We start from the raw sequence: 20,705 nt of genomic DNA, 5'->3' as shown, positions 1-20,705 counted from the left end.
GCAAAGATACACAATTTTGGTACCCAATTTTAGCTTTAGCCATAGTATACAAAATCAGCCAACAACACAAATCTCACTAGTTTAAGAAGTCTCTTCATTTTAGTTTTTGAAATTATCTTCTGTATCATATTAACTTCGCCGAATACATGAGAGTCAAACAAAAGATACATGTATTTATTATTCTTGATACATGTATCTGACTTGAAATTTGAAGGAGTGGTGTATTCGATTTGAAATCTAATTATTAATAAGACGACCATGTAATTATTTCAAGTAGATTAGTATTTATAGTAGAAATATTTGTGTAATTAGATAATTTTTTCCATACAAAATATTTACTCAAGTTTAGTCACTTTAGAATTACATAATCCTAGTTACTTTATAAAATTGGGTAAATTACATAAATCACATACTTTTAAGGCAAAATTATAATATATCCCTTAAAAGTTTATAATTATAAAAATTCCTCAAACGGATACAATAATATAAGCGCTAATACATTAATATGATGCGCGAGATACATTAATCGTTAAGTAAGATACATTACATTTTATACATGATACACTAATCTGATGTGTGAGATACAATAATACAAGCGTTGATACATTAATCTGATGCGCGAGATACACTAATCTGATGCGCGAAAATGAGGGATTTTGGAGATTTGTAAAACTTATAGGAGATAATGGTAATAAGTAAACTAAAATGTGAGATTTCTGTAATTTTTCCTATAAAATTTGCATCAGAAATTATAATTTTTTTCCTGAAATCTTGAGTATATTCTTTCTACAAACACATGTTTGGTAAAATAAACAACAAATGTGCAATTATAGTGCCGGATAAATTTCATACGAATACAATTTTTTGCACCAAAGTACTAACACAATCTTGTTTTGTCACTTAAAAGTCACGGTACTTACCTTGACAACGAAATAATCATGATAGCCCAAAAAATATGACTTTCCCATGGAATCCCACCACCACCACAACCCCCAACCACCCTTTTCATTTTTTCAAGAATACATAACAAAATCCATTTTCTCAAAGATGAATTCCCACTTTCGATATTTTTCAATTTTTTTATATTTAATTTGTCAAAAATATTTTTTTAGAAATGAGGAAAATGACTTCTCTAGCGGAGGTGGGAAAACAAGTTTTGTGAAGTGAAAACATTTTGCATGCATTGTAGGTTTGGTAGCACGCAAGACTCATAACTTGAGGTCCCAAATCTAAATCTTGCCTCCGCAACATCTTGTTTTGCTAACTAGTAATTAATTCATACCTTTCTCTTTTTGGAGGTGGTAGGCAAAAGAAAACATAGAAGAGGAATAGAATCACTACACTATCACGACCAACTCTACCGACTCCTTAATTTAAGAATATATTTAATGTTATTTTATGAAATTCAATAACAAAGATAAATAGTAAAAAAAAAAAACTTTATCTTGGATCTTGGGTGGATAGCGGGAATCTAACTCGCATCTTCTCCTTGGCAAAGAGAAATGGTGTCTTTCCCACCCTTCATTTTTACCACCCCACACCCTTACACTTCACTCATTTCTCATAATATTTGTCTAGATTATATCTAAATATAATTAAATTAAACTTTCTATATACATTAACATAACAATCATTAAAAAAATCCACTTATTTTATTGCAAAATATTTTTTTTGATACAAAAATTCCTTCGCACCAACACGCCAAATTCCAAAATATTCACTTTTGTTAGAGGGAAAAGGGCCTGATATATCCCTTAACTTTGTCATTTAGAGTTGATATATCCCTCATTACAAAAGTGGCTCATATATGCCCCTACTATTATACAAATGGCTCACTTATACCCTTTTCCTCTAACGAAAGTGAAAAAATTAATTTTAGTTTTATTTTTTTAATATGTTTTTTAAAAAAAAATATAATCTCATATGGGTATATTTAATCCTACTCAAACATAATTTTTTTAAACTTTTTTTTTGTTTCAACGACTAATTTAAAGTTATTATTTTGATGGTCAAATTTATTTATGTTTCACTAATTTTCTTGTAAAATTTATCATAGATGACTTTTTTTTCAAATACAAAAACTAAATAACAGTATAGTCGAAAAAATAGTTTTAAATTATAATATAGCCAAAAAAATTAGTTTTTAAATTTTCCACTAATTAAGGAACGAAAGAAAATAGTAAAATAAGAATAAGAAACTCAAATAATGATAATCAAAGACGTCAAAAAATAATTTATGTATAAAAAAGATTAAAATATACCTTGAACTTTGCTAGAAGTTCATATATATACCTACATAAAAAAAATTAAAATTAAAAGTCAAAAATATAAATTTAAAACTTTTTTTTTCACTTCCGTTAAATTAAGGGTATATGCGAGCTCATTTTGTAACGGTAGGGGTATATGTGAGCCGTTTGTATAACGGTAAGGATATAGATGAGCCACTTTCATAACGAGGGACATATTAGCACCAAATGACAAAGTTGAGGAGTATATTAGATCATTTTCCCATTGTTAGATGACCAATTTAACAGTCAAAAGAGGCATATCCATCCATACATGATCAAGTGGATGAAATTGAAAAATTGGGCCATCGTTGGCCCAGCATATCTCCCTTGCTAAATGCTTGATTTGACATTCTAAATAAACAAACATTTACACGAGTCCATTCGCTTTTTAAATGAAAAGACCCCAAGATATTCCTATTTTATCCTTTTTCTTATTAAAAATGACTCATAAATACTCTCCTTTCACTGAATTTGTGAGTTGAGATATTTTTGACCCTTTTCGTTTTTACTTCAAATACAATCCAGCAACAGGGTTATTAATAAATCACAATTAAGAGATTAGTCAAATAATCTCCAAATTAATGGTTGCCGGAATTAAAAATTACAAGTGGTGGAGTATTCTGCTTAGTGCAGTCTGAAGGGTTCAACATTCGGCGTTACTTGTTTTTTAACTTCTCAGTTTACACCTTCAAATCCAAAATCCAACTGAAAAACAATTAAACACTCGTTAATTAATCAAATTATGACCGGTCCTGCCTTTTGTTCTATTTTTCTTTTCAGAATTCGACAATTAATATCTATTTTTAATTATCATTATCCAAATCAACTTTGAAAATACTGAACTGAATATCGAACATGGTAAGTAAAAGAAGTAAGGTTAATTTCTACTTAGCCAGAAGACAAGAAGGAATTGATTGAACATCACAAAGAAGTTGCTGAAAACAAGACAGGTTTGTAAATAATGCTTGGCCTTTTTTGATAACAAAACAAGTCTTCACATACACTAAAAGTCGTAATAATTGCATTGCTTTATTTGTGGCTGTCCTCCCTATTAGGTGTCACAATTCAATCTGTATAAAATTGTCCAATTTAATCTATTCAATTTTCATTAGTCAAAATTTAAACAGATTGGACTAAAAATATTTGTTTTGTTTTTCATCGGCGTTTGATATTTGATTTTAAATTTTGATTAATTTAAATTTGTGTCATATAAAAATCATAAAAAAAAAACACCGCTTAATTTCTACCAAGATTTTCTTCATTTCATTACGGTCGAAGGGATCTTATCCATGATTACATCCCTCGATCATATACAAAAGATTTTGGGTAACTATTTCGTGAAGCTAAATTCATCCATAAGACAACTTTAGATTTAGTGTGTTTTTGTTTCTTTTCTAATTTTTTACAAAAAGACGCACAAACTCTTGATACGAAAATACTTTTGGTTGGTGATTAGATACTAAATAAGGAAAAATGTAAAAGAAAGAATAAATTCGAGTTTAAACAAAGCGTTGAACTATACTTCCTTTTAGCTCAAAGTGTCACAAGTCACAACAATCATAAACATTTGGGGTTGTTTGGTAACTGGTTAGAAGAAATATTATAAACGTATTAGATTATGTATAAGTAATATCATGTTTGATAGTTGATTAGAGTTACGTATAAAATTAATTTAAAATTTGCATAACTAAAATATGTATAACTTATGAGAGTATCTATGTATAATTCTTATGCAGAATAGAAGATGAATAATAATTAATACATGAATAAGTAAACTCTATACATAACTATTTCCTACATAAATTTCCTCATAATTATTCCATATATTACTAATAGATACATGACTCTAGCCAACTATCAAATGATCTAGATATATTAGAACATAATCTTTTTATTAATTTAATTCAATTCAATTCAATTTAATCTACTTCTATTTGACATTGCTTAACTTTGTGTAGACAAGGTAACTTTGTTTTTTTCTTTTTGATTATATGCATGTCTCATGTCTGTGGTACAAAAGATTTTGCTTTGAGGTATTTGTTATGTGTTTCCTCAGAGGATCCAACTCATACTTTGAGTTTTACATGAGAAACAAATTAAGACAGTATATATTGCATAGCTTTATTTCGAAAAAATATATATTATATTTTATTTATATTAACTTGCCTTAGAAACGTGCCACGAATAACATGACAAATTGCATTAACTCCTCCTCCCCATAACATTTCAGTAATAACAATTTACTACGTCTAACAATATTTGTCCACTATTGACTTTGCACGTTTCTTAAGAAACTATAAATATAATGGTAATTTATTATATCACCCTTTGAATATAATAAATATAATATCTTAAAAAATGTAATAAAGAAATAATTATAATTAATGATAAAGGTAAATTGGGAACTAAGTGTAAAATTGTCTATTGATTTCATGAAATAGTTAAATATTGTTGGACTTCCCAAAATAATATAGTGGACAACTATAATTAGACATAAGTAATATTTTGTTTTAATTAAATGATAATAACATTCAGGTTCATATTTTTTGTACTTAAAAATATTTTATACAGTTGGCGTTTGATGCTTCCAAGAGAAAAAATAGAAAGCAAACAAAACACCTTGAATTAATTCTCAGTTATTTTTCATCATGCTCTTGTAATTAAAAATGTACTTGCAAGTGGAACTTTTCGTAGATTATCATAATCTATATTTTAATATGAACAAATTAACAAAATATGAAATTAAAATGGAAGGAGTCACTTTTCAGGGCCAATTTCAATTTTCAGATCCTGAAATGACGTGTCATTGCTACATGTATTTGTCAGTGCGTACATACTACATGAGAATTTTTATATAAACCAATTCACATTATCATAATCTATATTTTATATATGAACAAATTAATAAAATTATAATTTATAACAAGAAAAGAACACACTTTGTGTTTGTTTGATATTTTAATATTAATAAAAATGTATGATATGTTACATTATGTATTTGTGCCTCTTTACTCTCATAAATTGTGGAAGAATGTGGTCATTAGTTGTAGTAACTTTTGTAACCACTGACACTTCATTTCATCAATTATTCTACCTTTTTATTCTTGTAACTTATGTAACTTTTGGGCTATTCATTTATTCAATTTACTATCCATTATTTTCCTATTCATTGCAAGGAAGAACTCTTTACCTATAAATAGTGATCTTTCTTTGGGTTGGGTATAACAAGAGATAGACAAGAGAAAAAGTGTAAGATAATATGAGAAGTATTATATTGTGTATACATTGAGTTAGTGTAGTAAAGAGATAGTTGAGACAAATACGAATATTTTAAATCTTCAACTATATTCACTATATAAAAGAGAATATTTATATGTTGAAGGAAGTTTTTTTTTTTTTTTTTGTGGAGCTTTGAATTCTTCAACTAATTCAAAGTTCCTTGAGTTGTACGGCGTTGTTGAACTACTGTATCCCGAAAAGTGCAAGTCAAGAGTATTATTGCTGGATTGGTGTAGATTATATACCGCAGTGAGCTCGAATCTCCTTAAGAGAGTAAAATATCCACACCTCAGCCTGAATGATTATTTATTCATTTTTATCATTTTATTTTTAACTGTAATTTATTATATTTGTGACATATTATACCAACATTTTGTTTTGAATTTATTAAGTTAAGAGTACTTTATTTGTCTTTTATTACACAAACAAGTGTGAATTAATATTTAATTACGTGAGGTTTTTTTTGTCTCATAATTTAGTGAGTTTTAATATTTTCTGGATCGACTAAATTGGGAGACAAATTGTAATTGTGTGAGTTAGAGACAAGCATGGTAAGTCGAAAGATGTATCGAAACTAAATTTTTTATATCACAATATACTATAATATTCAGTATAAAATTCAATTTGTTTGATATTTGATATTTATATAATAATAGTAAACAATTGATAGTTAGGTTAGTTGAAGTGTTTTTTTGTAATTTATTAATCAATGAAATTGCTTGTATTTTATTTTTTGTTGGATATTTCTTCTATATATATATATAAGAATTAAGATGTTAGTATAATGCAATTGACATATTTCTTAAAAAATCGACAGTCATAATTATGTAGTATGTGTAAAATCGAAGTCAAATAAAATTATCACAATCACAATATCATATAATATTTTTTTTTTTACCAAAAGTCAAAATTATCGAACTAAGTTTTTAATATAGAATCGTAACATACTAATTACCACATAATAAAATTTTCCCCACTTCATCGTATGGTGCAATTGTGGGCTATAAATATGTAAGGAAGACTTTATAAGTGATTCTTTTATCCCAAGTGAAAATTTGGGGCATTTATTCTTGAGAACGAAAGCTCTCGCAATAATTCCAAAGTTATGGATTGAAAAGTTTCTACTTTCTAGAGAGAGAGGATCTGCTGTGCAGAGTACAGAGAGAGAAGGACCACGTAAACGAATACAGTCCATGTATGTAATGAAGGATTCTTGGAAGAACACGATACTTAAACTCCTCTTCTTTTTGCTTTTAAACGACGCCGCTAATCATAAATTTTGTTAAACCCTCTTGTACTACTTCTTGTTTACAGCTCTCTCTCCTTGCAATGTCCGGCGAGGCTTCTTCTTCTGGGTTTAATCTTGAAGGCATTGATGATGTTCAAGATTTTCCATGGGTTAGTTTTTTCTATATTAGTTACAACTCCACTGTTCTTGGGTTGTCTTCTTTAATGGGGTCTCTTAGATTCTGTGTTCTTTAATGGGGGTCTCTTAGATTCTGTTCTTGGACTGTCTTCATTAATGGGGTATCTTAGATTCTGTTCTTGTTTTTTTTTTTTAATGGGGTTTCTTAGATTCTGAAAATTTTCTGATGGAATGCAGGCGAATTCAGGAGAGACGCCATCTATATCGTGGGACAGGTACAATCATCTATGTGAGACTGTGGAGATGGGTAACAAAGCATATCGTGAGAACAGATGGGACGAGGTAATAAACCCAATTTTCTTTAGTTAATAGTGTTGTGCCTTTGATGCTTGGTTAAATTATTCTTGAGGCATTGGTGATTATTCAAGATTTTTGAGAACTGAAGATTTAGAACCAAAAAGGAAGCGTTTTGCAATTTAACTGTCTTTGACTTGGCTGGTTTTTGGAAAGATTTTCATTCGTGTAAGATATCCATATAATTGGAAAATAGAAGGGGGAATGGTTTATTGGGTCTGCCTTTTTCAAGTGGAGTGGAGTGAAGAAGAAGTGGACCTATTAATTTGATTCTGTGTCAAAGACTGCAATTGGTGAATCCCATAAACATGACTTCGTTTCCGGGGCTAACCTTAAATGGAATTGATCACGTATATATGAAACCACTATATTCATCTTTCAGTTTCTTTTCTATGTTGGTACTGATATCATGAATCTAGCTTCTATTGCCAAAAAATACACGGAAACACGGTAAACTTCTTTATGCCGAATATCCATTAGCTAGTGATTCTGCAAGTTAGTGGGGGGAGTTTTATGCTTTTCATACCCCACAAGGGTGGGTTTCAAACTAAGGAAAATGTTTTCCATGAAAAATGTGAGTAATCGTCTTATGGATCATTTTCTAGCGATTGTCTGGGTATAATTAGGTGGCATGCGGTTGTCTGGGTATAATTAGGTGGCATGTGGTAATCCTACAAGGCAGATGATAGGGTTTGAGAACAGTAATATTGATAAGTATTAAAAATTGAAAATAATATTTACATGTTCTTAAAAGATCACTTGCTTAAAAGAACACGTAAACATTTTTTAGTTTTAAAAATGTTATGTGTTCTTCTAAGCAAGTGAGAAATAGAGTATGTATCAGTGCTATTTGGAAAGGAAAATGACCTCCACCCATAATTTACGGGGACACATCTATTGGTAACTAAATACTGGAAATGATTGAACATGGAAAATATTTTTCTCCATACCATAATACACCCTTGGTTCTCTCATTGTTTCTTGTATTCTTTTAAGAGGTACGATAACCTACTGTATTATATAACTTGAAATATTTACTTCACGAGCAAGCAAAGGTTTGATCTTAGGAATCAGAAAGATACACAAGATTTAAAACCAAAATGTTTATGAGCTCTCTGTTTCTCATGGTTGATGAAGAATGGACTAGGTCTATTGTTTTATACTCGTTTCGTAAGAGGTGATGTTTCTCGGGCAGTTCAATAATCTATAGATTTGGAGAAAATCTTGAGACGATGTAAAATCAAGTGCATGTGGTCCAGTATCCAGCTATAACTACATGACATAGTAATTGACGATGCTTGAGGGGCTCTGGTTTAGAGTGATGTTCTAGATGTTGTTTTGACAAGCATACCAGTGCCTAGTCTAGTGATCAACTTTTTCTTTAGTGTTGTCAGTTAACTCGAAAACTAGCTCCTTCAGCAAGGATGATTTGAACTTCCACTGTATTATATTTGATCTCATAAAGGGTCTTGTATGGTTGCATTTATTTTCTTGTTTTCTCAATACCTGTTTCCTTGGTCAGGCTATCAATCATTACACAAGAGCTAGCAACATTAAGCCGGATGATCCTTTTATTCTTAGCAACAGATGTGCTTCATACCTCAGGTGAAGCTTATTTTTATGCCTGGTATTTCTGATGCATATTGACTGCTTTGCTGCGATTTTGATTCATCTCTGTTTATCTTGCCATCTTTACTTAATGTTTTCTATTTGACTGCTCATCATTTTACAAATAGCTGAACTTATTTTTTATGAATGAACTTCCAGGTATAGCCAGTTTCTGAAAAGTAGATCTGCATCAGATTCAGAATACAGGCCATTGAGTGGGTTGGATCCTACAATATATGCTGGGGTCTGTCTGCTTTTTTTTATTGTCTATGATTTCAACCTTCTCAACAGAGGGTTTTGCAGCAAATTTAAATTGTTTTACTTCAATATCAGCTTGCACTAAAGGATGCTGAGAAGGTGATGCAGCTGCAGAACAATTCAGTTACCTCATATATTCTGAAGGCAAACTCACTCATTTTGGTAAGGAAATTATTGTCTCATGCATCATTAGCTTTGGAAACCACATGGTGAAACATGTGTCGGTTTTGGAAAATAGCCTTGTTTTCTATTTCCCTTTTTGTTGTTCTCTAAATTCTCTATACTTTGAGGGTGGGTTAAATAACTAAATTGGAGTTTTCCTTGTGTGTTGGGGACCCCCTCGTATACATTGTTCTATCATGAGAGTTGCAGTTGCAGATACTTCAACTGTCTAGTTCACTCAATGGTCTTCTGTTATCTCATCAAATCCTTATTTCTTTATTTATTCTGCTTGTTGTCAGTTTGTAACTGTTTGAATATAGTGAAGGAGATTGCTATACTTCCAATCTCTTCTTAAACATTTGATGGGTTGATAATCTTCTTGGACACTCATCTCATTTCTTGAATTGGCAGTTAGAAAAATATGAGCTCGCCCAAGAGATAATCCGTTCAGGACTTCAAATGAATCCTCTAAGGTAAAGCAAATTATGGTGATAATCATAACTATGACATGCTTTTTCATGTCAGTAGCTGTTCAAAAGAAGCATAATGTGTATTTTCCAGAAGCATTGTGGTAAAGTTTGATTATGTGGTGAGTTTTTAATTGTTGTTTCTTCTGGACTGTAGCAATCCCCTTCTAAATTTGGAGAAATCGATCAAAACTACACTTGGAAGGAGAAGCCACGGGAGACCACAGCGCAGTGATGAATTTGACTGTACCCTGTGCTTAAAGCTATTATATGAACCTATAACAACTCCCTGTGGACATTCTTTTTGCCGTGCATGCCTTTTCCAGTCAATGGACCGATGTAAGTTTTAGATTTGCATGTCCTATCTATCCCAACTTTTTTTACATATTGAATTATAATCATCTTCTATTCTTCCTACTCTTCTTCCTTACCCTTTGGATGAACATTTTGTAGATAACAAATGTCCATTGTGCCGAACAGTTCTTTTCATTAGTCCCAGAACGTGTGCAATCAGGTAGGTTGCTTATGGTTCATCCTCCCATTGTACTTGTTTTACACTTACTGCTGAGACTGTGGTTTCTCTATTTTTCTGTTCTTTTTTAGGATAGTAAATGATCCCTAGTAGCATCCAGTCACATGCTTTATTGCTTCCTCTCTTGTAATTCTGTGTAAATAAATTGATTTTCTAGACCACAATTCTTCCTGCAAAAGGAATAGAAAGCATATTGTGTCTGTACCTTTACATACCTTGATGACTCTTCACTAATATTAATGATTTGATTGAACTCATTTTGTCCCATGTGGCTAAAATTTCATTATCTATATTTGTCTTGTGTGGCTAATACACGTCATTCTTATTTGCACGTTTTCAGTGTAACGTTGAAAAACATAATAGAAAAAACTTTTCCTGAGGAATATGCTGAAAGGAAGGCTGAGAATGACAGTTTGATAAACCCCGGTGTTGACTTGCTGCCTCTTTTCGTCATGGACGTTATTCTACCATGCGAGAAGCTCGCACTCAACATTTTTGAACCTCGTTACAGACTTATGGTGAGTGCTACCTAACTATTATTTTCTTGACTATTAGTGTAGAATGCAGTTTTACCTTTTTCGGCGTGGGACCTAGATGAACCATCATTGTTCTATTTCTATATCTTGAGGATCATGATTTTTTTAGAATTCTATTACCTATGGTCCCTTTCATTGCGTCTTAGTTTACCAGATATAAGAAAAGGTTTCAATAAAACTTTTGGTGCTACTTTGACATAAAAAAATTATGAGGTAAGAAGTGTTTAGATGATTGAAGCTTATCACCACTAGTAGAAGTATTGGAACCATTATTAAAAGAAGTACTATTATCTTATTTTATTTAAGTCTAAAAAAAAAAAAAAAAAAACAACAGTTACAACGACTGCACTTCGGGCCCAAAGTAAAACTGGGATCTACTTTACAAATCCAATATATCCAGCCTGCACAGTTAGGGATTTTCTGAAATTACAAATCCAATATATCCACTACTCAGTTTATTTGTTAGACATCCTCTGAAATTAGGGATTCTCTAAATGTCCCACTTATATGTATACTTCAGAGTCTGTTCAGACAATCTTTTGAAAGTCTTCTGTCAGATCTGGACATTATGTAAGAGTGCCCAGGAAGTGGCAGAATTTGAAATGGGGATTTTTTAGATATTGATTATTTTTTGTCTAAGATTTTCGAAGACATGATACAAAAATGTATACTTGATTGAGGAGGACCAGATCTGGCAATTGTGATTCTCTTTTGCTAATTTGTGCAATTCTGAAAAGACATCTAGAGCATCTCTGCAAGATGGCTCCTGCAAGTAATCCATCGGACTAACCAGTGAGCAGGCCTCAACTATTGTTAGCTTTAGCTAATGAACAATATATTTAGAAGCAAAAGAGAGGGAATAAAGTATTGAGAATCTTCTTCTTCGTGTTTGATTGTATAAATATAAGGAAACAACATAAAATAGAGAGTTTTTTGCAATTGTTCCCTGGGCATAGAATAGGAATGTGGAAAGTATATATTTCTTTCTGACTGTCCAGCTCAAACAAAATAAATGAAAAGCATTATAATACTTGTCCCTCCTTTTTTTCTCTCGTATTTTAGTTTTCTCTTGCTATCCCTAGATTGCAAACAAACCTTTCAATCATGCATAGTTAAGATGGAATTTCATAGATCTCACATGCATACTTGTCTTGTAAAAGCTGACAAATTTTGTTGTTGAAACAGATCAGGAGGATAATGGAAGGAAATCGCCGAATGGGAATGGTAGGTTTTCCTTTGATTTCCCCCCAGTTATTATGCTTGGTTTTGCTGCCTTCACTTTTGGCTGAGGCTTCACTGTTAATCATGCAGGCTGTTCATGATTCTACGACAGGTTCGGTAGCTGATTATGCTTGTGAAGTGGAGATTATAGAGTAGGTGTTCTGCGACCTGTTCAGATTTTCGGGATATCTTTTATGTTTATTCTTCTATCGATTCCATCATTTTATCCTTGTTTATAGAAATTGATAACCTTCATCTCTTTGCGTAGATGTGAGCCACTTCCAGATGGGCGTTTCTTTCTGGAGGTGAATATCAGCTTTTTGTCCCATTAGATGCTTTTGTTTTTGTACCATGAGCCTTCATGTTAGCATGGTGCTTATTTACTACTTATGAGTTCATTAACACAAGGGTCTAAACTGCTATGTGATGACTTTTAAATGTAAAATAGTCGAGGTTCTTCACCATACACTAACATGTATAATATTGCATCCATGTAAAATATCCTTGGTGCACCTGACGGTTTGTTTAAACTGAAAATGTTCTTCTTGAACACTTTGACCATTTCTCACTTCAGCAAGTTTAGAATTCAATATCTTTGCTAGATGAACCTTGGTTTTGGTTGTTTTCTTTTGAGGACGATATAAAAGACTATTATTTTCACCAGAGGCGGTGTCATGTCTAGATGTCCCACCATAATAAAGACAAGTTTCTACTGAAGATTTTATTCCCTCGTCAAAAATCTTCAAAGTTCTTTAACTTGTATCTGATTAAGCACAAACTTATGCAGGTTGAAAGTCAACGTAGATGCCGCATCGTACGACATTGGGATCAAGATGGGTTAGTTCAATATCTAACTCCTTACTGGTAGAGATGAAAATTGGTAATTAAGTTTAAGAAGTAAGAAGGGCACAGAAACATAGCTTCACGTAACATATGGTTGCCAAATGAAAATGCAGAAAGTAACTTCTGACCTTTTCTGTTCATTATGCAAGCAGGAGTTTTGTAGGAAAGCAGTTCAAAAAGCTCACAAAAAAAAAGTTTCTTTGTAACAAGGGTAGGAAACTTGAAGGAATTGGTTTCTTCTTGTTTCGAACTTTCCTTTTCCTTTCATACAAAAACAGATTGAAGAAAATGTTGTTCTGTTTAATTTCTTTCTCAAAAGTAAATTTCCAACAACTTTCTTATAAAAGAGGCCAAAGATTTGAAATTCTACAATGGGTGAAGAAAATGTTGTTCTGTTTAATTTCTTTCTCAAAAGTAAATTTCCAACAACTTTCTTATAAAAGAGGCCAAAGATTTGAAATTCTACAATGGGTGAAGAAAATGTTGTTCTGTTTAATTTCTTTCTCAAAAGTAAATTTCCAACAACTTTCTTATAAAAGAGGCCAAAGATTTGAAATTCTACAATGGGTGAAGAAAATGTTGTTCTGTTTAATTTCTTTCTCAAAAGTAAATTTCCAACAACTTTCTTATAAAAGAGGCCAAAGATTTGAAATTCTACAATGGGTGAAGAAAATGTTGTTCTGTTTAATTTCTTTCTCAAAAGTAAATTTCCAACAACTTTCTTATAAAAGAGGCCAAAGATTTGAAATTCTACAATGGGTGGGGGTGTTAGAAGTCTCTGGGTTGGTCTGTTGGTTGCTTTGCGTTAAGTAAGGAGATTGGATCCAATATGCTATCCCAAAATATTAAGCACAACACCAATGCTATAAAATTTCTATTATTCTGCTACTTTATGCTTCTTTAAGCTTGCTTATTATTATTTTTCCCCTTGGCCATTATTATGAAGGTATCGTGTTGCTGAGGTTGAATGGATACATGATATATGCCTAGCCGAAGGAACAAGAGAGAGGCATGAAGTAAGTTGTACAGCAATCCTCTGATCGATATTTGTCAATCCATTTTATTTATGATCCTTATTTTTGTGTTATATTAATCTTTTCTTATTCACCTCCTAAAAGAAAGATTCTTGTTTCTTGAATCTTGTGCCTCTGTTCGAGGATTTTTGGGGAAAACTGTTTTTCCTGGGATTCCTCTGAAATCTAACTATTACTGACTGCCTTATACTTCATATGAGTAATTTTTCCCGTTTTCTCTTACTGACCATGTAATTCATGCCTTTTCAATTTGAATTATGATCGAAAGCTCATTTTCCTTTCTCAAATGCTTACTGATATATACTATACGCGAATTTGTGTATATGTAATACTAATTCATTGTCAAGTGCTTAATGCTTTCAAACTCTTGCTTTATATATGTTGAACTGTAATTTGTCAATTGCTGATAGTTACTGGAGACGGCAAATAAGGCAGCGGCATTTGCTCAACAATGGTTGAGGAACGCACAACAAGTAGCAGGAGGTAAAGTCGCTAATAAGGTTTTTCCTTTCTTGTCTTTATCTTTTGTGGCAAGTGATTATAGTAGGTCCATTTGTAGGATGAAATTTGATGTCTTTTTGATCCTTTAATACATGGCTACAACACTTCCATAGATAGGTTTTGAAAGTAGATGTACCACTTGCATATATAGGTGTTAGATTTTTGGCATGCTTGATGTACATGCTACAACACTTCATATTGGTGTGTTATCTATGAGTCCTTCTGAATTAAAAGATTGCTTTATCAATCAATCCAAGTGGTGATCATGACCCGGAAAATTTGTCGTCCCTATCAAACTAAACTATATTTGGAAGGCTTTAGGCAGAGAGCTGAGCTTATTGTTTCTGCTTTGTGTTATATTACAGCCTAATTATTCTTTTTGCTTAATATTCTCAGTACAAACATCATAACCTAGACTTTACCTACAGATCGTAGACGTGCAGAACTCTTCAAAGCTGAAGGATTGATGCCATCACCACAGGATCCTGAGCGCTTAAGTTTTTGGGTACACATTTGAATCCATGTTCAAGTTAAAAACAAGTAGTAGGCATGAATTAGTTTTTTATATTTTGGTGCCTAAATAAATGCAGCTTAACACTCTGACCAGTCGTAGACCAACAGAGAAATTAGACCTGCTTCAGATACGAGATACACCTGAGGTATTTGTTCTTTAACACTTCATTTAAACTATCTTTTTTTTTTTTTTTGATAACCGAGAAATCCGTCTGTGACCCGCCCTTTGGACCAATCACAGCCTTCTAAACTCGGTGGATAATGGGCCTGCCCCTCTACCCTTCTCCACTTAAATACCGGGCTTCGCTTTGCATGGTGTGGGGCTTGAACCTGCGACCTAAGCCACAAATCCTCCACCTTTTGCCACTTGAGCTAGGCCTTGGGGGCCATTTAAACTATCTTTTTTCTTGAGCTTCTTTCTTAGTAAACAAGGTTTTGCTACACGATGGATGTTGGTGTAGCATGTCCTGAGCACTAGGGTAAAGGGCAGTCGAGCAACTAAAGCAAATTGCTTTATTCTGACATAGGTTAAGAGGGATTAGAGACATACATGTAAGATATAGTCAAAAGATCCTAGTGCTTCAGCGCTGAGTTCATCCGAACCCAGTATTTTTGACACAGAGTATAGATTTTTATGTGAATCTACAAAAAAAAATAAAAAATATTAGGATCTAATCCCAGAATTATACAAGTACAATGGGTTCGGTGCTTAAGAACATTATTAGTCGAGACCATCAAATTGAAATCTTGGATCCGCCTGTCAAAAGTCCTTTTTTCTCTGATTCTTTCTTGATTAGTCGCTTTTATCATCTGTTGATTGTGCTTAATTTATTCCGCAGAGGATAAGGAGAGGTCTGCTATACATGAAACAAGAAGAACAAGGTTGCCGGCTGCAATAATATTTACTGAACTTGTAATTAGTTCCTTTTACATGAAAGCAGGAGAAGGCTGCCAGCTGCTATAATTATGGTCAACCTGTAATTAGTTCCATTGTTTGTATTATTATCATTATTGGTTTTTCTGTAAAAGCTCATTTTGATTTCAATATTTTTAACCTCACATATCCAGGACCAGTACTGGTGGATCCTCAACCCAATTTTTCTCCTTGATAGAGATTTATTGTTGAATTCAACTTTTTCTCTTGTAAAAGCCTGCACTGTTATTTAACTAGGCTGTTCTTTTGTTGTAAACAGTGGGTGGGTCTACCCCGGAATACATACAGTTAAACCAAAACGACGAATTTTGTAGCCACAGTATCTCGAGTAGAATGGACCTTTGTGTTTGTATAGCAATTACAGTTCATATTATATTTGCTTCCTTCACCAAATTCATACCTTGTTTCTATCTGATAGCTGTAGTGATAAAAATTTGGTTGGATGAACCAGTTTAGCGCATCCTTTGGAGGGTTTATTGAAAATAGTCTCTCTACCTTCATAAGGTAGGGGTAGGATTGTGACACACCACCTCCTCCAGACCCCACACCATGGGTATGTTGTTGTTGAACCAGCTCAGCACACCAACTGGAAAGCATGACAGAAGCCCCTGGGCCGCTTGACCCAGGAGCCAACGCTCTTTCGCCTTAGCATATGTAGTGTTTTCTTGCTCCAGTGCAACGGTTACTGCTCCATATCCTACTGTCCTTGTACGGGCTTTAAGATTTTCGACACTGTCTTTTCACAAAACAAGAGGCTGTCACCTATAGAAAAGGGACTATTATCAACATGGTTGCTTTACTACTGTATTAATGCCTTCTGAGTTCTGCTTGTTTGGAAGCTTTTACAAGATCACCAATAATACATTTACAGTTTTCATCGTCTATTTTTCTTCGCAATTTTATGATTTCTAGCGCAATGAGGAAGGATTTTGAGTTGAGTTCTGGGAAATTAGCCATTATGTTGACGGTTTTTTAGTGGCGTACAACGAAGATCGTAAATTTAGTTCATTGAATATTGGCTAGTGGATTTATTTTTATGTTTATTGCAGCTGCAAATTTTAGCGTGTAAGGAAGCATTTACATTTTAAAGTTCTTACTTTTTTCACCGTCACTTTGTTTTATAAGCATAAAAATCAGTCTCATTCATGAATGAGAAAGTACAACATTTGACTATTTGTACCATAATCCAAACTTAATTGGCATTGAAGTATATACACTATGTAAAAAAAGTCCACTGTCAATGTAATTTAACTTGTTATAACATCATCGTAAGTCGGTTAGTCAAAACTTAAAACTCTTAGCACTTACAGAGAGACATTAACATACCTAAAAATCCGGTATTTGGTCCTACAAATTGCATAAACAAAGGATGATTAACTGATTCTTCTATATAATGATGATGATGATGATGATAGCCATTTCCCTTCAAAGGTCAACTAATTAAAAAAAGTTTTTCTTTAAAGCATTATATTCCCAGCTGGATACGCGCTTTGGACTTTTCTGTTTATTGGTAGTTAATCACATCCTTTCTTAATTTTTTTTTTTAATAAAAAAAAACTGTTTTAAGAATCAGTTTATGGATAATTAACAGAATCACTGAAAAAGTCTTTATAAGTCTACAGCTACAACAAGGCACGTTCTGTCCTAAATCCTAACATGTTAACAACAAATGTTCACAATATTCTTCTTTACTACTTACAAACATAGACGTGCTATACTCTAATTCAAGAATTGTCTTTCACTTATGTCTATTCAACAATTTTAGTATTCTAACATCTAACATTTTTTCTCTCATACAACAAAAAGATGAGAGGAAGAAAACACCCTCTTGTCATTTTTGCTTATCTTGTACTAGTTTTTGCAAATGTAGCTACTTCAGCTTCAAAAGGAACGTTTACGCCGACCGATAACTATCTGATCAATTGTGGATCCCCTGATACTACTTTGCTTGATGATGGAAGGACTTTTAAGTCTGATCCTCAATCTGCTTCTTACTTGTCTACTGATGAGACTATTTTAGCTTCTGTTAAGTCTTTATCAGAAAAGGTCACTTCTTTTTCCTCTGCCTCTTTGTTATATCATACAGCAAGAATATTTGAAAGTGAGTCTATGTATAGGTTTCTTGTTTTCAAACCAGGCAGACATTGGGTGCGTTTGTACTTTTATCCTATTCAACATCCAAATTATAATCTAGCAAGTGCTATGTTTACTGTTACTTCTGATAATATTGTTTTACTTCATGATTTCTCAGTGAAAGATACTAGTAAAGTTGTGTTCAAAGAATACCTTATTAATATTACTTCATCTCAATTCACTCTCAAATTTTCACCTTTGAAGAGATCTTTTGCTTTTATCAATGCCATTGAGTTTGTGTCAGCACCAGATGATCTCATTCCTGATTCAGCTGCTGCAGTTTCCCCTGTTGGTGATTTTAATGGCCTGTCTCAATTCGCGTTTGAAGTAAGTTATCGGTTAAATGTTGGAGGGCCAATTGTCACACCAAAAAATGATACATTGTGGAGGACATGGTTGCCTGATAATAAGTACATGGCATTTCCTGAAGGGGCTCAGAATGTGTCGGTTCCTCTAACGACAATCGTTTATCCAGATGGAGGGGCGACACCTTTGATTGCCCCGAGTTCAGTTTATGCTACGGCTGATATGATGGCAGATTCTGGGGTGCCCAACTCGAATTTCAAGCTAACGTGGGAGATGGACGTTGATTCGAGCTTTTCCTACTTTATCAGAATGCATTTCTGTGATATTGTGAGCAAAGGCCTAAATGAGTTGTACTTCAATGTCTATGTTAATGAAGTGGTGGGGGTCTCTAGTCTTGACCTTTCAACACTGACTTCAGAGTTGGCCACCCCTTATTACAAAGACTTTGTGCTCAATGCCACAGCCATCACCAACGGTTCGATCATAGTGCAGGTGGGACCCGCGTCAAACGTCCAGTCTATCCTCCCAAATGCCATCCTCAATGGATTGGAGGTCATGAAGATGAGCAACATGGAGGGAAGCTTGGATGGGCTGTTCTCATCTGGTGGACGGCATGGTGTAATGCCAAGATCACGCGGAATGAGAATTGCTGCAGCTTTTGGATTGGCAATGGGGGTTACAGCATTAGTATTGCTTTTGATGGGCATTGTTCGTTGGCGAAGGAAGCCAACAAAGGGTTGGGAGAAGCAGAAGACATTCTCTTCATGGCTTCCTCTCAATGCTAGTTACTGCAGCTTCATGTCAAGCAAGAGCAAGACTAGTTGTTCAACAATCATATCCTCTGGCCTCAACTTTGGCCGCGTCTTTACTTTCAATGAAATCAAGAAAACAACAAAAAACTTTGATGAAAAAGCAGTCATTGGTGTTGGAGGCTTTGGAAAAGTGTATCTTGGTGTTTCGGAAGATGGAACAAAACTAGCTATAAAGCGAGGAAATCCATCATCCTCACAGGGCATCAACGAATTCCTAACAGAAATTGAGTTGCTATCCAAGCTTAGGCATCGACATCTTGTTTCACTCATTGGTTATTGTGATGAACAATCAGAAATGATTCTAGTCTATGAGTACATGTCTAATGGTCCTTTGCGTGACCACATTTATGGTTCCACTTTGCCAACTCTGACATGGAAACAAAGGCTCGAAATCTGCATAGGAGCTGCTCGAGGACTGCACTACCTTCACACTGGTTCAACTCAGGGAATAATACATCGCGATATAAAAACTACAAACATCCTCCTTGATGAGGACTTTGTCGCAAAGATGGCTGATTTTGGCTTGTCAAAAACCGGTCCTTCACTGGAGCAAACACATGTTAGCACAGCAGTGAAGGGTAGTTTTGGTTACCTTGATCCTGAATACTTCAGAAGACAACAACTAACAGAAAAATCTGATGTGTACTCATTCGGGGTAGTCCTTTTTGAGGTACTATGTGCAAGACCTGCTCTTGATCCTGCATTGCCAAGAGAACAAGTGAATTTGGCAGAGTGGGCAATGCAGCAACACAGAAAGGGCACTCTGGAGAAGATCATAGACCCTCATATTGCAGGAACCATTAGCCCTGAGGCGTTAAGGAAATACGTGGAAGCTGCAGAGAAATGCTTGGCAGAATATGGGGTTGATAGGCCTGCAATGGGAGATGTTTTGTGGAACTTAGAATATGCCTTGCAGCTTGAAAGTGCATCCCCGAGTAGTGTTCCAGTGAAGAACGAGAACGAGAAAGAGAATGAGAATGAAAATTCCAAGCCAAGTTCTTCAGAACAGCCTGGAACGAATTCGAAGAGCAATAAAGAAGCTCAGCTCATTGACATTAATGATGATTCTGGAGTGGTGGTTGGTTCTCCTATGTTCTTAGAAGGTTTTCAAGGAAGATAATAACTGTAATAAGTAACTAAAACCAAAGATGATCAGCCTTTTTGTTTTTTGATTTTTTCTGTTTTCATGTTTTTTTTTACTTTACTTTTTCAAGCATTATTGGGTTATCTGTGATTGATTTCCTGTTTAGTTCATATAACTGGAGACATACCAGAAGTTTTTTCTGTAATCCAAGGATCTAATTGACTTTCCCCTTGTAGTTGTATTTTACTGATTTATCTTCAGTCAGGTGTTAATTTTTCAATATGTAATTCTGCTCTCTTGTAGAATTTAGAAAGCCAGTAAACTTGTAAAATGGCGAAATATATGTTATGAAATTACTTATAATTCACATTTGTCAAGAAATACGAGTTAATCTATTTCTTGTTGGAGGTGTCACCACGATGAGTACATTAGCTTTTACGCAGATAAAGAGTAAATGGAAGTAGGACAAGTTGT

At 33.7% G+C, this 20,705-nt stretch overlaps 1 protein-coding gene across 1 annotated transcript; it reads left to right on the top strand.

Moving 5' to 3' along the window:
• The first annotated feature begins 6,769 nt into the window (after window positions 1–6,769).
• LOC102578293 (probable receptor-like protein kinase At5g61350) lies at window positions 6,770–20,436 on the top strand. The gene is made up of 20 exons (XM_015307653.1): window positions 6,770–6,965; window positions 7,171–7,275; window positions 8,810–8,892; window positions 9,055–9,139; window positions 9,229–9,315; window positions 9,727–9,788; window positions 9,940–10,121; window positions 10,236–10,296; window positions 10,655–10,832; window positions 12,036–12,074; window positions 12,162–12,223; window positions 12,340–12,376; window positions 12,859–12,908; window positions 13,861–13,930; window positions 14,359–14,431; window positions 14,878–14,954; window positions 15,040–15,108; window positions 15,802–15,858; window positions 15,904–16,041; window positions 17,673–20,436. The coding sequence occupies exons 1-20, from the start codon at window positions 6,897–6,899 to the stop codon at window positions 20,265–20,267; spliced, it is 4,179 nt and encodes a 1,392-aa protein (XP_015163139.1). The 5' UTR covers window positions 6,770–6,896; the 3' UTR covers window positions 20,268–20,436.
• The last annotated feature ends 269 nt before the right edge of the window (window positions 20,437–20,705 follow it).

The sequence above is a fragment of the Solanum tuberosum genome, unplaced genomic scaffold (genome assembly GCF_000226075.1).
Source record: "Solanum tuberosum cultivar DM 1-3 516 R44 unplaced genomic scaffold, SolTub_3.0 scf00062, whole genome shotgun sequence".
NCBI lineage: Eukaryota > Viridiplantae > Streptophyta > Magnoliopsida > Solanales > Solanaceae > Solanum > Solanum tuberosum.
The sequence above is the reverse complement of the archived record's forward strand: the minus strand, read 5'-3'. Positions and strand labels throughout refer to the sequence as shown.

Bases quoted from the DNA above. Each gene is read 5' to 3' on its own strand.
- LOC102578293 (XM_015307653.1), top strand. From the start codon at position 6,897: ATGTCCGGCGAGGCTTCTTCTTCTGGGTTTAATCTTGAAGGCATTGAT. The intron at 10,297-10,654 runs GTAGGTTGCTTA...GCACGTTTTCAG, and splicing joins CCCAGAACGTGTGCAATCAG to TGTAACGTTGAAAAACATAA. The intron at 10,833-12,035 runs GTGAGTGCTACC...TTGTTGAAACAG, and splicing joins AACCTCGTTACAGACTTATG to ATCAGGAGGATAATGGAAGG.